This window comes from Suillus plorans (genome assembly GCF_016647745.1).
Source record: "Suillus plorans strain S12 chromosome Unknown HD556scaffold_1, whole genome shotgun sequence".
NCBI lineage: Eukaryota > Fungi > Basidiomycota > Agaricomycetes > Boletales > Suillaceae > Suillus > Suillus plorans.
In genome coordinates, this window is record NW_024537385.1 from 918,374 (window position 1) to 928,007 (window position 9,634).

Below are 9,634 nucleotides of genomic sequence, written 5' to 3' on the forward strand. Positions count from 1 at the left end.
AGGATAGTGTGGGCATCAGAATCACATTCTGACCATGATGACTACACTAACCTAGTGCTAGTGCTACTGGTATGTCTGTTACGATAGCTGCACCGAGTCTACACAATCAACATCGGCACACCGTGCGAACAGGAAATCGCATAGGGTAGTACAATGAAAAAGCAAAAATAGTAGCCCACCGCGAGGGTCGAACTCGCAGCCTTCAGATCACCGTAGCCTAGCAGTAAGAGTCTGACGCTCTATCCGATTGAGCTAGGCGGGCGATATCAAGGCGTCTATTCAAACCATTAAAAGCGCCACCTTAGCTAATACGCGAGCGTAGGAAACCGAACCTTATCTCAGCCACTGTACAGTTCTTCCAAACACGGCAACTGTGCTATGAGTGGGTGATTCCTGATCAGCAAAGCCTTCAACGCAAGCAACAGCCCGGCAAGGTAAGCCAAAGCCTACGTCTCCTCGCTACACAGTCCAACCTTCGTTTTAGCCTCAAGCAAAAAGTTCAAAATGACCCACGACGCCGTTTGGTTCTCTCGTCCTAGAAAGTACGGAAAGGGTGCCCGCCAGTGGTGAGTTGCGCAGCCATCGTTTGCCATTATGGGTCGTTAAAGTGATGGTCTGGGGGTATCTAGCCGCCTCTGTGCCCACCAGGCTGGTCTCATCCGCAAGTACGGCCTTGACTTGTGCCGTCAATGCTTCCGTGAAAAGTCAGCTGCCATCGGTTTCGTGAAGGTGGGTGTCGTAGCATTCCAGCGTGTTGCAGGAACTCATGTTCAACGAATAGAACCGGTGAAATGTACCCTGTCGCGCACCTGCATCTTATATCATCATTCTCTCGTCACACTTCTTTTTCTTGCCAGATCATTTGGTCGTCTTGTATGCCACTATGATAATATGTCAACAAGACTAGCATGAAATGCACATACTATCCAATGCGAAAACATCGCCTCATACCACTGAGGTGCAAATTCGATGCTTGTTGTACCACACAAGTCATCCTACTGGTTTGAACAAGCAACGCTGCATTGAGCGGTTCAATGCTTGACGAGAGGTATTATAAGAATCGTAATGCCTGAATATACTAGATTCAGACCATCAGCTTGAGCATAAGACCCGAGAAGCGACGTCATAGATTGGACAATAAGTACAGAAGGTAGTGCTGCGACGGTTTAACCATTAAACAGACATTGCTTTAGATGACGGGAAGATTAGGGCTATACAAATGGGGTGTGGCAGATAAGAAAGATGTATCAGAAAGCAACTAATAGCAATGGGGGGTTTGGAATATGCCGGTGCGGAAGTACAAATGCGCAGTGGTATGATAAAAGTCGGCCCTTGCTCATGATTGAAAAATCTCCTGGAAGATGGCGAGATCGAGCCGACGTGCTTGTGAGGTATCGAGCGTCGAACGCAAGAACATAGAATATACATTGAAACCATTAAAAGAGTGACTGCGCAGGTGCGCAAAGAACGAAAGTGTAGAAACGTCCAAAGCAGCATGTAATGTGCCCGTCCGCTCTACATGCCATAGCCATAGCTCTGGTAAGGATCATTCAACGACCCGGCAACACCGACCGTGCCAAAAGGGCTCACGTTAGCATATCCAGCAACACCCGTGTAGCCAGAGGCGTGGGTATGAGGGGGTGTCAGACTCGCGCTATGAGGAGAGGTGCCTTGTAGGACATATCCATCGATCGAACGCGCCTGGAGGCCATGCATTTGAGGGCCGAGATGAGAGTGGGCGTAGGAGCCTTGGCCTTGCATACCATACAAGCCTCCCTGGGCATAGACATCAGCCACGCTAGTAGGGTGCATTCCTTGAGGGATGTGCCGGCCTGCAGAGTGGTGACCGTGACCATGATGGCCGCCGGGGTTACCACCATGATGGCCTTGGTTACCCATGGGCATCATGCCTTGAGGAGCATGGTAGCCAAAGTTCTCAGCGTTGGCCTGTTCCCGCTGCAACTTGTTTTGGATCCGCTTGCCGTAAGGAGTGTTGCGAATTAAAGGAAGAACTGGGCGAATGCCTTCAACGAGGAGCATACGCTGTGCAGGCTCGGCATAGTCTAGCGCAGTCTACAAGAATGTCCAGTCCAAATCCCAAATGCTTGAAAGAAAAATAGTACCTGCACGCAATAGTTGCCATATGAGTCACGAAGAAGTTTCTCCAAGCGGGAGCGGTTGAGTAGCTCTTCAATCAAAATTTTCCTGGTGCTATGTTCGGCCACACGGATGCACTAGTCCCAGTCGGCATGAGAATGACCATCGAGATGTAAAGATACTCACTTTCTCGATGACATTGGAGCTAAACTTCTGGACAGAAAGTGCACAAACGTTCCCTGTGAATTGCCGAATGACAGCATCGCTAAAACGATTGTCGTTAAGATCCAAGATATATTGCACAACCTGGTAACGTAACTGTCAGATATTAAAATGAATGAGCAACGGGGTACCAACGTAGTTGCCGTAAGGGTCTTGAACGAGCGTCAACGCGTTGTAAGTGATTTCATTCACAAGTTGGACCCGCTGGTGATCCGAAGCATGATCAATACAACGCTGCAGCACGCAGCATCCGTGGCGGTGGGTAGCGACCTCTACGCAGTTGGCAGCGACTGCGTTGTATATGAACTGCCACAAAGTCAGTTTACCAACACCACGGTGCAACACCGCCACACTCCTCACCTGGTTATCTTCCGGTGCAAGCTTGTTGAGACATTTTTGAATAACGTGGTTTCCGTTGAGATCCTTGATGAGCACAACAACATGAAGGCTGAGCGCAAGAATAATAGAATGAATCTGAGTGTTGTATCTATGATCAGTCTGCGCTCTACTGTAAGTCTGCAAGATAAAAATCCGCTAAAAGCGACTTGCCTGGCGTCTGGTGGACAAGAAATCAATCATTTTCTGTACGGCGCGCGTACCGTGCATGTTCAACGAGATGTTAACGAGATCCTGAGCGACAGACTCGCAAATGACGTTTCGCTGATCATCTGTAGAGAACTCGAGAAGCTTTTGGCACAGGTAGTTGCCGAAGGGGTCGGTCATGAGGTCCGCAAAATGACCAAATGTTTCGCGGAATATCATGTCCCGATGTTCAGGAACACCTTCTTCTAGCTTCTTCTGCAGATAGCGGCAGCCGTGCTGGTCTTTGCAAAGTGTGGGTATTTCGCCCTGAAGGTCTTCAAGGCGTGTGCCAGCAAAACGGTTCACTACATAAAAGGTAAGTGAAAAAGAACTAGCTTGAGAACACAAATGGGCTCACTATCCATGTCACCCCTCTTGTGCTTTGGACCGTGTAAACCGTTCATCTTGCCATCAGCGCCATTGCCACGGCCAATATGCAGTCCGTATCGGGTGCCATTGTGGTGGTAAAGGGCGGTCGAACCGCTCGCGCCATTGACACTGTTACCTGACCGGGTGCTCGAGTCGAGGTCATACGAACTAAACCGACCGCTGTCCATCTGACCGTTCAACCCATAAACATCTTCGACGCCGTATTGTTCGAATCCCATTGAAACACTGTCGTACTGGCCGGATGACATGCGAGAGAGAGATGGTTGAATGTCACTCTTGCCAGAGTCCTCCATTATTGGGTAACTACCTTGCGAAGAAAGTCGTCCGCTTAAAGCCTGAGAGTCAGGAGTATGAGGAGTGCCAGGAGTCTGCAGAAGATGCGAGTTGCCACCGTTCGCCATAGACAAAGGCGTAGCTGGCACTGAACGCGTCGTGCTCATGGCAGGGGAGCCCCGCCTAGATCCAGGTACTTGCCCAGTTGAACCCAGAGACGCTTGGGCATGTTGCCCTGCATGTGGGGTCGCAGCGCCACCGCCAAGGGTAGTAGTAGCAGACAAATCAATAGGCGAAGACGTCAGCGTCAAAGTTGGGTTGGTGACAGTGCGGCGATCGTTACGGGAGCTCAAGCCATCAGGTACACGTGGGTTGTTAGAAAATTGAGGCCACTCAGAGTGCTTGTCACCTCTTGCAGAGAATGAGTTCCGTGGGGATGTCTGGGAGCGATGAGCGAGATCCAGAGCAGCAGACGAGGTAGTAATCTTGCGTTTGGATGTCAGTTTAGAACAGCACAAAACGCAGATCAAGTACCCTGTTGGCATAGGATGCAAATTTGTCCTCGTCGGAGGTTGGAAGATGTCTCATTGCGTCTAGGAAAGATGAGAAAAGCAAACCAGGTATAGACATCACTTACTGTGCATTTCCTGATCCAATTGCTCGTCGAGCATCATTCCCACATTATACTGCTGGCCGCGAGGGCGCTCCTCGTCATTGTATCTCCCGCGAGTCAAAAGCGAATGAGCCACGGCGCCAGGACTAGGTGTCGCTCGAGATGGACGCTCTCCAACTAAGGAGAGACCTTGCAAATGACTAGCAAGTTCATCATCATGACTGCTAGCTGAAGTGCGACGGCTGGCTGGCATGCTTTTGGCTCCAGCAGGTCGTCCATAGTGGCCATTCATTCCATGACTAGACCCAAGCTCTGGGGACCGATGAACGGAAGGAGCATAAGTGACCGACTTCCTTTTGTCCGCAACCGCAGAACCAACAGCCTTAGAAAGCGTCTCCGCATCCACAGAAGAGTGAGAGAGAGCCGCCCTAACGAGATTGTCACCATTCAAAACCGCGTTCACTCTTGGGGGGGTAGTGGGCGCCGAGACTGCGAGATGGGCCGAGGCAGTCGGATCATAAGGAATGCTAAGCAACTCCTGCGCCTGCTGTTGTTCGAGTGCGCGCATTTGATCCTCAAACATTTTCCGTTGCAATAACCTTTGACGCTCGTGCTCCAAGCGCTTCAGCTCGATGCGCTTCGGAACGGAATGTCAATTAAGAGGAAAAACCAAGAGTGGCGATTATGAATGAGACTCACAGCCGACATATCAGGCATGTTAGTACCCAGTCTCGCAGCCTAGAGAACACGATGACGTATTGTGAAAAGTGAGACAGCATAAGGAAGAAAAATGGACTTACCGAGTCTGCGAGATCGAGGAAAGCAGGAGGACTCTGCTTTCTCCCGTCTGAGGAACGATTATCGGTGGAAGCATTAGTGTTTTCAGCGGTAATCATTGCGAATAACAAAAAAGGTCGACAGCTTTTCTTCCAAAGGTGTGAACGACAGAAAACAGATCGAGGAAAGCGACGAAGGATTAAAAAATAAGCCTAATTGCACACAAAGATCCTGCATGAAGAAAATATAAGTCAGACAAACCTAGTCAAAGCAAAGCGCGTCGTAAACACCGACCTGCAAGCCAATTTTGAGCCTGTCTATTAGGATTGATGGTACAAAGCTGCTTAGTGGGCTGAATGATTCAAAAGTTAGAGAGCGAGTGGAACGTGGTGCGGGATGAAGACACACACCTTTTTTTCAATTCTCCAGTTTTTTAACGACTAAAACTCGAAAGGGAGAACGTTTGAATTTGAGTAGTTATGAGCAGCGTATTTAAGGCACTTCGCTAGCCGGCGTGGGTGAATTGACAGAGCAAAAATCCCGGAAGGACCCCGTTTTTTTTAAAGTCCGCTGGAACCGCGAGTTCAGGGAGACTTACGGTACTGGCACCCAATCTTGCGTAATCGCCGATCCTCCAAAAGTTATTCAAGAGTCCTTTCAAGCATGTCTTCTTCAAGTCTTCTTCTATTCATGTATGTATGAATTCATAGTAGTACAATCCACACGTAGTATACCACACATCCTTGCTTTTTCATTTTTTGTTTGACTTCTACTAGAAGCACGACTTCCATTCTATACTAGCCTAGACCCTTCACAACGATCGAAATTATTATACGCTTTTGCTACACCAAACGTAACTTTTTATCCCGGTTGCAGCTTATGCCGTTGCAGAAGCTCATAACCTTGCTTGCCGCCCGCGGTCGTTTTGCGGAACTCGGACCAGCGTCTGCTGTCAAACTTTTGAAAACAGCGCGCTTAACAAAACGAAATCAGCCCATTGCTCGCCTTCATTAAGATGCTGTCGCAATTTATATAACACGTCGCAGCATATCCGTAAGGTCCAATCATAAAGCCCGCGAATCAACAGTGCAAGGCCCATTGACAACAGCAGAAGCACCTTCCACAGTTTTCTCCATCGGCTCCTTTGCCCCTTCACCAACCTTCACTTCCCCTGGCTTACCCTCTTCGCAATCTACCACAACACCCCGAATAGTCCCTCGATCCTCATCCTCCCCAATCCTCAAATTCGGGGCCGGCAACCCTGATGTAGCACCCTGGACCCCATCTTCCGCCTCCCAGCCGGTCTCAGGGTCCAATTTCACCGACACCCGACCGACAGCAGAAGCGTGTCGCGAACGTAAAAATCCCGGCAGGGGCGGGAAGCCAATTGACAGTTTCGAATACCGAGAAAACGTACTAGTACCCTCAGTAAATGGTGTAGTTGCCGTAGGCGTAGTCGAGCCGCTCTCGGTTGGTGTAGTGTTCTCGGCCTCTACATCTGCAGGCAACTCGCTCGAACAATGGTTAGCTTTTGGACTGTCTGGCGTAAGCACCAGGGTAGGAGGTAGCGAGTGTGCCCGTAGGGGTGTTACAAGGCCAGAAGAAGCTGGCGAATCGAAAACTCGAGAGTTGCTTCAATACACAGATTAGGTAGTGTGAACAGGTTGCAAAGCCTTGACTCACTGAACACTAGCACATTCACCGTCAGTAAGTGTCAGGAGCAAGTTTTTCAAGTTAGGTAGCGTGTGTCGCATATCCAGCGCTCGTAAATCGCGATCTGCCATGAGCTGCCACCGTCGGCAGGGTCAGATGTTGACGGACATGGCCCACAACTGAGCTTACCATTTCGATATCCTTGTTAAGCAGGAACACACCATACTCGAATCGATATGTGTCAACGCCCTTTGAGAATAGAGGAAACCTAATTCATCTGGTCAGCTGATAAAAATGTAATGCACGAGGCATGAAGTTTACATTCTTGGACCAATCATGGCCGAGATGTCATCTCTAATCAGACTCCGACTCCCTATGCAGGTGATAGGATACGTCAGGCCTTTGCCCATATATATGGCAAGGAGCTGTACTAGCTGTGCAGCAAAACCTAGCGCGGTGGCCACTGCATCTTCAGTCACTTCCTTGTGGGAGGCCAGTGACAATGGTGGGGCAGGCTCTGTAGTGTTGAACGGAATAGGCAACGGAACGGTAAGGATCGTAAAGAGTAGCTCTGAGGAAGAAAACAGTTCAATAGGATATAACCATGACAGCGTTGAGATCAAGGACGTTCGTATAACCGCAAGACGCGCCCGAAGGACATCAAGACACCGCCTATACATTTGCCAATCAGCTTCTACTAACGTTAGTACGAAGGAGGACAAACTTCTGCTCAGCAACCTCCACGGCAGTCTGCCGGAGGTTGGCCTGGTCTTCAGCATACATTGACCCAGCAGTCGCAAGTATGTCTCTCCGATGTTTTAGCCTCTTTCGGCGAGAAGCAATATCTCCGCGTACTATAAAGTAATAAGCACGGGATACATATCGGCAAGCGTAAGGGTCTCACACAGACATGCCCGTTCCAAGATCTCTTTCGCTTCAGATTGTCGATCTTCGATACGCGCTTCACGTTCCGAAGCCTCCCGGTTCTATTGAATCTCATTTAGAACCGTTCGCGGGAAACAATTCGATCATAATGCACGTACCAATATCGCGACAACATCATTGTCCAATGTTGTATCTATTTGCCGGATTACGTCCGCAAGCGACTCCTCGTGGTCGATGATACATGACTGAAGCGTGACGAGCCTAAACGGCGATGTTAAAAGAAGCATAATATTTCCATCATAAGCCACACTGACTGAAGTAAATCTTGCGAACTTGCGGTTCTGGTATTTGTCTTGCGTGATCTGCGCGATTTGTTGGGCTGTTCAGAAGGCGTCTGGGTGAGATGAAAATGTGCTGGTGTAGTCGGGTTGGCGGAGTGTCCGAACTTCCGAATTCCTGTCTCTGGTTCAGAGTTGTACGCAGTCGGAGAAGGAGAGCGTGAATGCGAATGGACTCCTGAAACTGAACGAGTTGGCAAATAGAATGTTTCTGCACGAGTGGAGAATGATATGAAAAGGGTATTGGACGGGAGGCGTGACGGATGGGCCTCGAGCTGATAGAACATTTAGAATCTATGAGTGGACAGGTTCAATTACGCATACCTCAGGCTTCAATGGGACAAGGTCTGCAAGGGTGACATTCCATTGCTCTAGGACGGTCCACTCGGGTCCTTCTCTAGTAGGATCAGTCACCAACATCTCCTTTTGTTTTCCTTTGCTCTCGAGTGAAGCTCCGGCTCTACTAGTAAGATGCCGACAAGTCTTCGCCCATAATTCAATCTTCACCGTATCGGCACCTAAATCTGTCCAAGGTGCAAACTCGAATTCTGAACGTGCATCAATCACGAAAGAAGGGTTCGTCGAGGGCTGGTGGATAGGTGATATATAGTTCGGCACGGTGTGAAGCAGAGGTGGTTCTGGAGATGCTGGGGAAGCTGGAGGTGATGGTAGCTGGCTCGCTGTGAAGTTGCGTGGGACAGAAGTCGAGGACTTATGTGTTTTAGGGACGACTCGTGTCGTAAGGGACGCTCCTGTTGTCCTGACTGGCGGTGTACCTTTTCTGAGGGTGGTGGAAGAGCGAATTGAGGAAGGTTCCGGTCGGAATAAGGGTGCAGCCTTGGAGGACTCCGCGCTGTTCGGACGTGATGTTTTCGAAGCTTTGCGCACACTTGCCACCGAATTGGGAACAACAAAGTCATTGGAGGTGAAAGAACGTGCGCGTGGAGCACTTTCAGCACGAGTTCGTTGTGTGTTGGGTAATGAAGACGGGAGCGGAAAAACATCCGGAGTGTCTGGAACAGTGATTGAAATGAAAGTCTCCACGAGGCGGGATTGAATGACTTTCTCCAAGGTCCTCTGCGAGTAATCGAAGAATAACGAAGAAGATAAAACGGTAGACAAGGTCGAAGGCGCCTGCGTATTCGAGGTCGAGGAGTGCACATTAATATTAGCCGTAGATACGCTCATGGACGAGACCATGGAATTGGTGCGCGTCCGATTACTTGGTTTTATCGTAGGTGTGGTAGTACTGGTTGAAATGGTGCGGGAGATGGCGTTGCTCCTTTGCGTGGGCTCTGCGCTCCCTCCTCCTGAGAAACTTACTTTAGAGTGGGTTCTCCGACGACCTCTCCCATCACCATTGTCCAATATTGGAGCATGATCATCTACGCGAGCACTTTGAAGGGTATTGACAGAGTTTGTGGAGATCCGGCGTGAGCGTTTTCGTGAAAGCGTTATATCAAGGTCGTCAGAGAGGTTTCCCAGAGGCGTGAATTGGGAGTGCTCAGCTGGGCGAGCGAGAGCAGAAGCAAATGCATCTCGGACAGGAAAAGGTGTTAGATTGCGAACTTGGATGGAACTTATATGACGCAAACGTCTTTGGAAACATTCCTAGTTGTGCGGCGTTTAGGGAACAAGGGCAGGGAATATCTATAAACGTACCTCGTGCTCGAGGTTGACGCTGTCTAAGCTCGTCGTTGGGGTTATATCATGGACGCTGTGTGACATATCCCGTCGGTATATAAGGTCGATGAGAACGCTGTGATGAGTCGGGTGTCGGAGTACTTGCTACTAGGCAGACTTT

At 49.5% G+C, this 9,634-nt stretch overlaps 3 protein-coding genes and 1 non-coding gene across 4 annotated transcripts; 1 reads left to right on the forward strand and 3 right to left on the reverse strand.

Annotated features, from left to right (window-relative positions):
- Positions 1-172: 172 nt before the first annotated feature.
- Positions 173-262, reverse strand: HD556DRAFT_t4. Its single transcript has one exon. It is a non-coding gene; the product is annotated as a tRNA-Lys (tRNA).
- On the forward strand, positions 243-1,092 carry HD556DRAFT_1317455 (ribosomal protein S14). The gene is made up of 5 exons (XM_041301185.1): positions 243-275; positions 333-434; positions 485-566; positions 630-729; positions 782-1,092. The coding sequence occupies exons 3-5, from the start codon at positions 505-507 to the stop codon at positions 788-790; spliced, it is 171 nt and encodes a 56-aa protein (XP_041167688.1). The 5' UTR covers positions 243-275; positions 333-434; positions 485-504; the 3' UTR covers positions 791-1,092.
- Positions 1,093-5,467, reverse strand: HD556DRAFT_1317465 (ARM repeat-containing protein). Its single transcript, XM_041301186.1, has 13 exons — positions 5,365-5,467; positions 5,249-5,306; positions 4,978-5,185; positions 4,877-4,915; positions 4,202-4,814; positions 4,099-4,157; positions 3,260-4,049; positions 2,869-3,206; positions 2,680-2,793; positions 2,455-2,625; positions 2,284-2,403; positions 2,124-2,234; positions 1,093-2,073 (listed from the first exon to the last, which is right to left on the reverse strand). The coding sequence occupies exons 3-13, from the start codon at positions 5,071-5,073 to the stop codon at positions 1,516-1,518; spliced, it is 3,009 nt and encodes a 1,002-aa protein (XP_041167689.1). The 5' UTR covers positions 5,074-5,185; positions 5,249-5,306; positions 5,365-5,467; the 3' UTR covers positions 1,093-1,515.
- Positions 5,468-5,904: 437 nt separating this feature from the next.
- On the reverse strand, positions 5,905-9,623 carry HD556DRAFT_1317469 (uncharacterized protein). Its single transcript, XM_041301187.1, has 10 exons — positions 9,493-9,623; positions 8,155-9,441; positions 7,807-8,105; positions 7,651-7,753; positions 7,512-7,593; positions 7,332-7,461; positions 6,929-7,279; positions 6,797-6,875; positions 6,638-6,741; positions 5,905-6,586 (listed from the first exon to the last, which is right to left on the reverse strand). Exons 1-10 carry the CDS (start codon positions 9,556-9,558, stop codon positions 6,019-6,021), a joined length of 3,069 nt encoding a protein of 1,022 aa, XP_041167690.1. The 5' UTR covers positions 9,559-9,623; the 3' UTR covers positions 5,905-6,018.
- Between the last annotated feature and the right edge of the window lie 11 nt (positions 9,624-9,634).

Coding starts and splice junctions, on each gene's coding strand:
- HD556DRAFT_1317465 (XM_041301186.1), bottom strand. CDS start 5,073: ATGATTACCGCTGAAAACACTAATGCTTCCACCGATAATCGTTCCTCA. Junction 4,916..4,977: donor TCCTCGATCTCGCAGACTCG/GTAAGTCCATTT, acceptor CGTGTTCTCTAG/GCTGCGAGACTGGGTACTAA. Junction 2,794..2,868: donor TCTTGTCCACCAGACGCCAG/GCAAGTCGCTTT, acceptor TACAACACTCAG/ATTCATTCTATTATTCTTGC.
- HD556DRAFT_1317469 (XM_041301187.1), bottom strand. CDS start 9,558: ATGTCACACAGCGTCCATGATATAACCCCAACGACGAGCTTAGACAGC. Junction 6,876..6,928: donor GCCATGATTGGTCCAAGAAT/GTAAACTTCATG, acceptor CAGATGAATTAG/GTTTCCTCTATTCTCAAAGG. Junction 6,742..6,796: donor TTAACAAGGATATCGAAATG/GTAAGCTCAGTT, acceptor CGACGGTGGCAG/CTCATGGCAGATCGCGATTT.
- HD556DRAFT_1317455 (XM_041301185.1), top strand. CDS start 505: ATGACCCACGACGCCGTTTGGTTCTCTCGTCCTAGAAAGTACGGAAAG. Junction 567..629: donor GGAAAGGGTGCCCGCCAGTG/GTGAGTTGCGCA, acceptor GGGGGTATCTAG/CCGCCTCTGTGCCCACCAGG.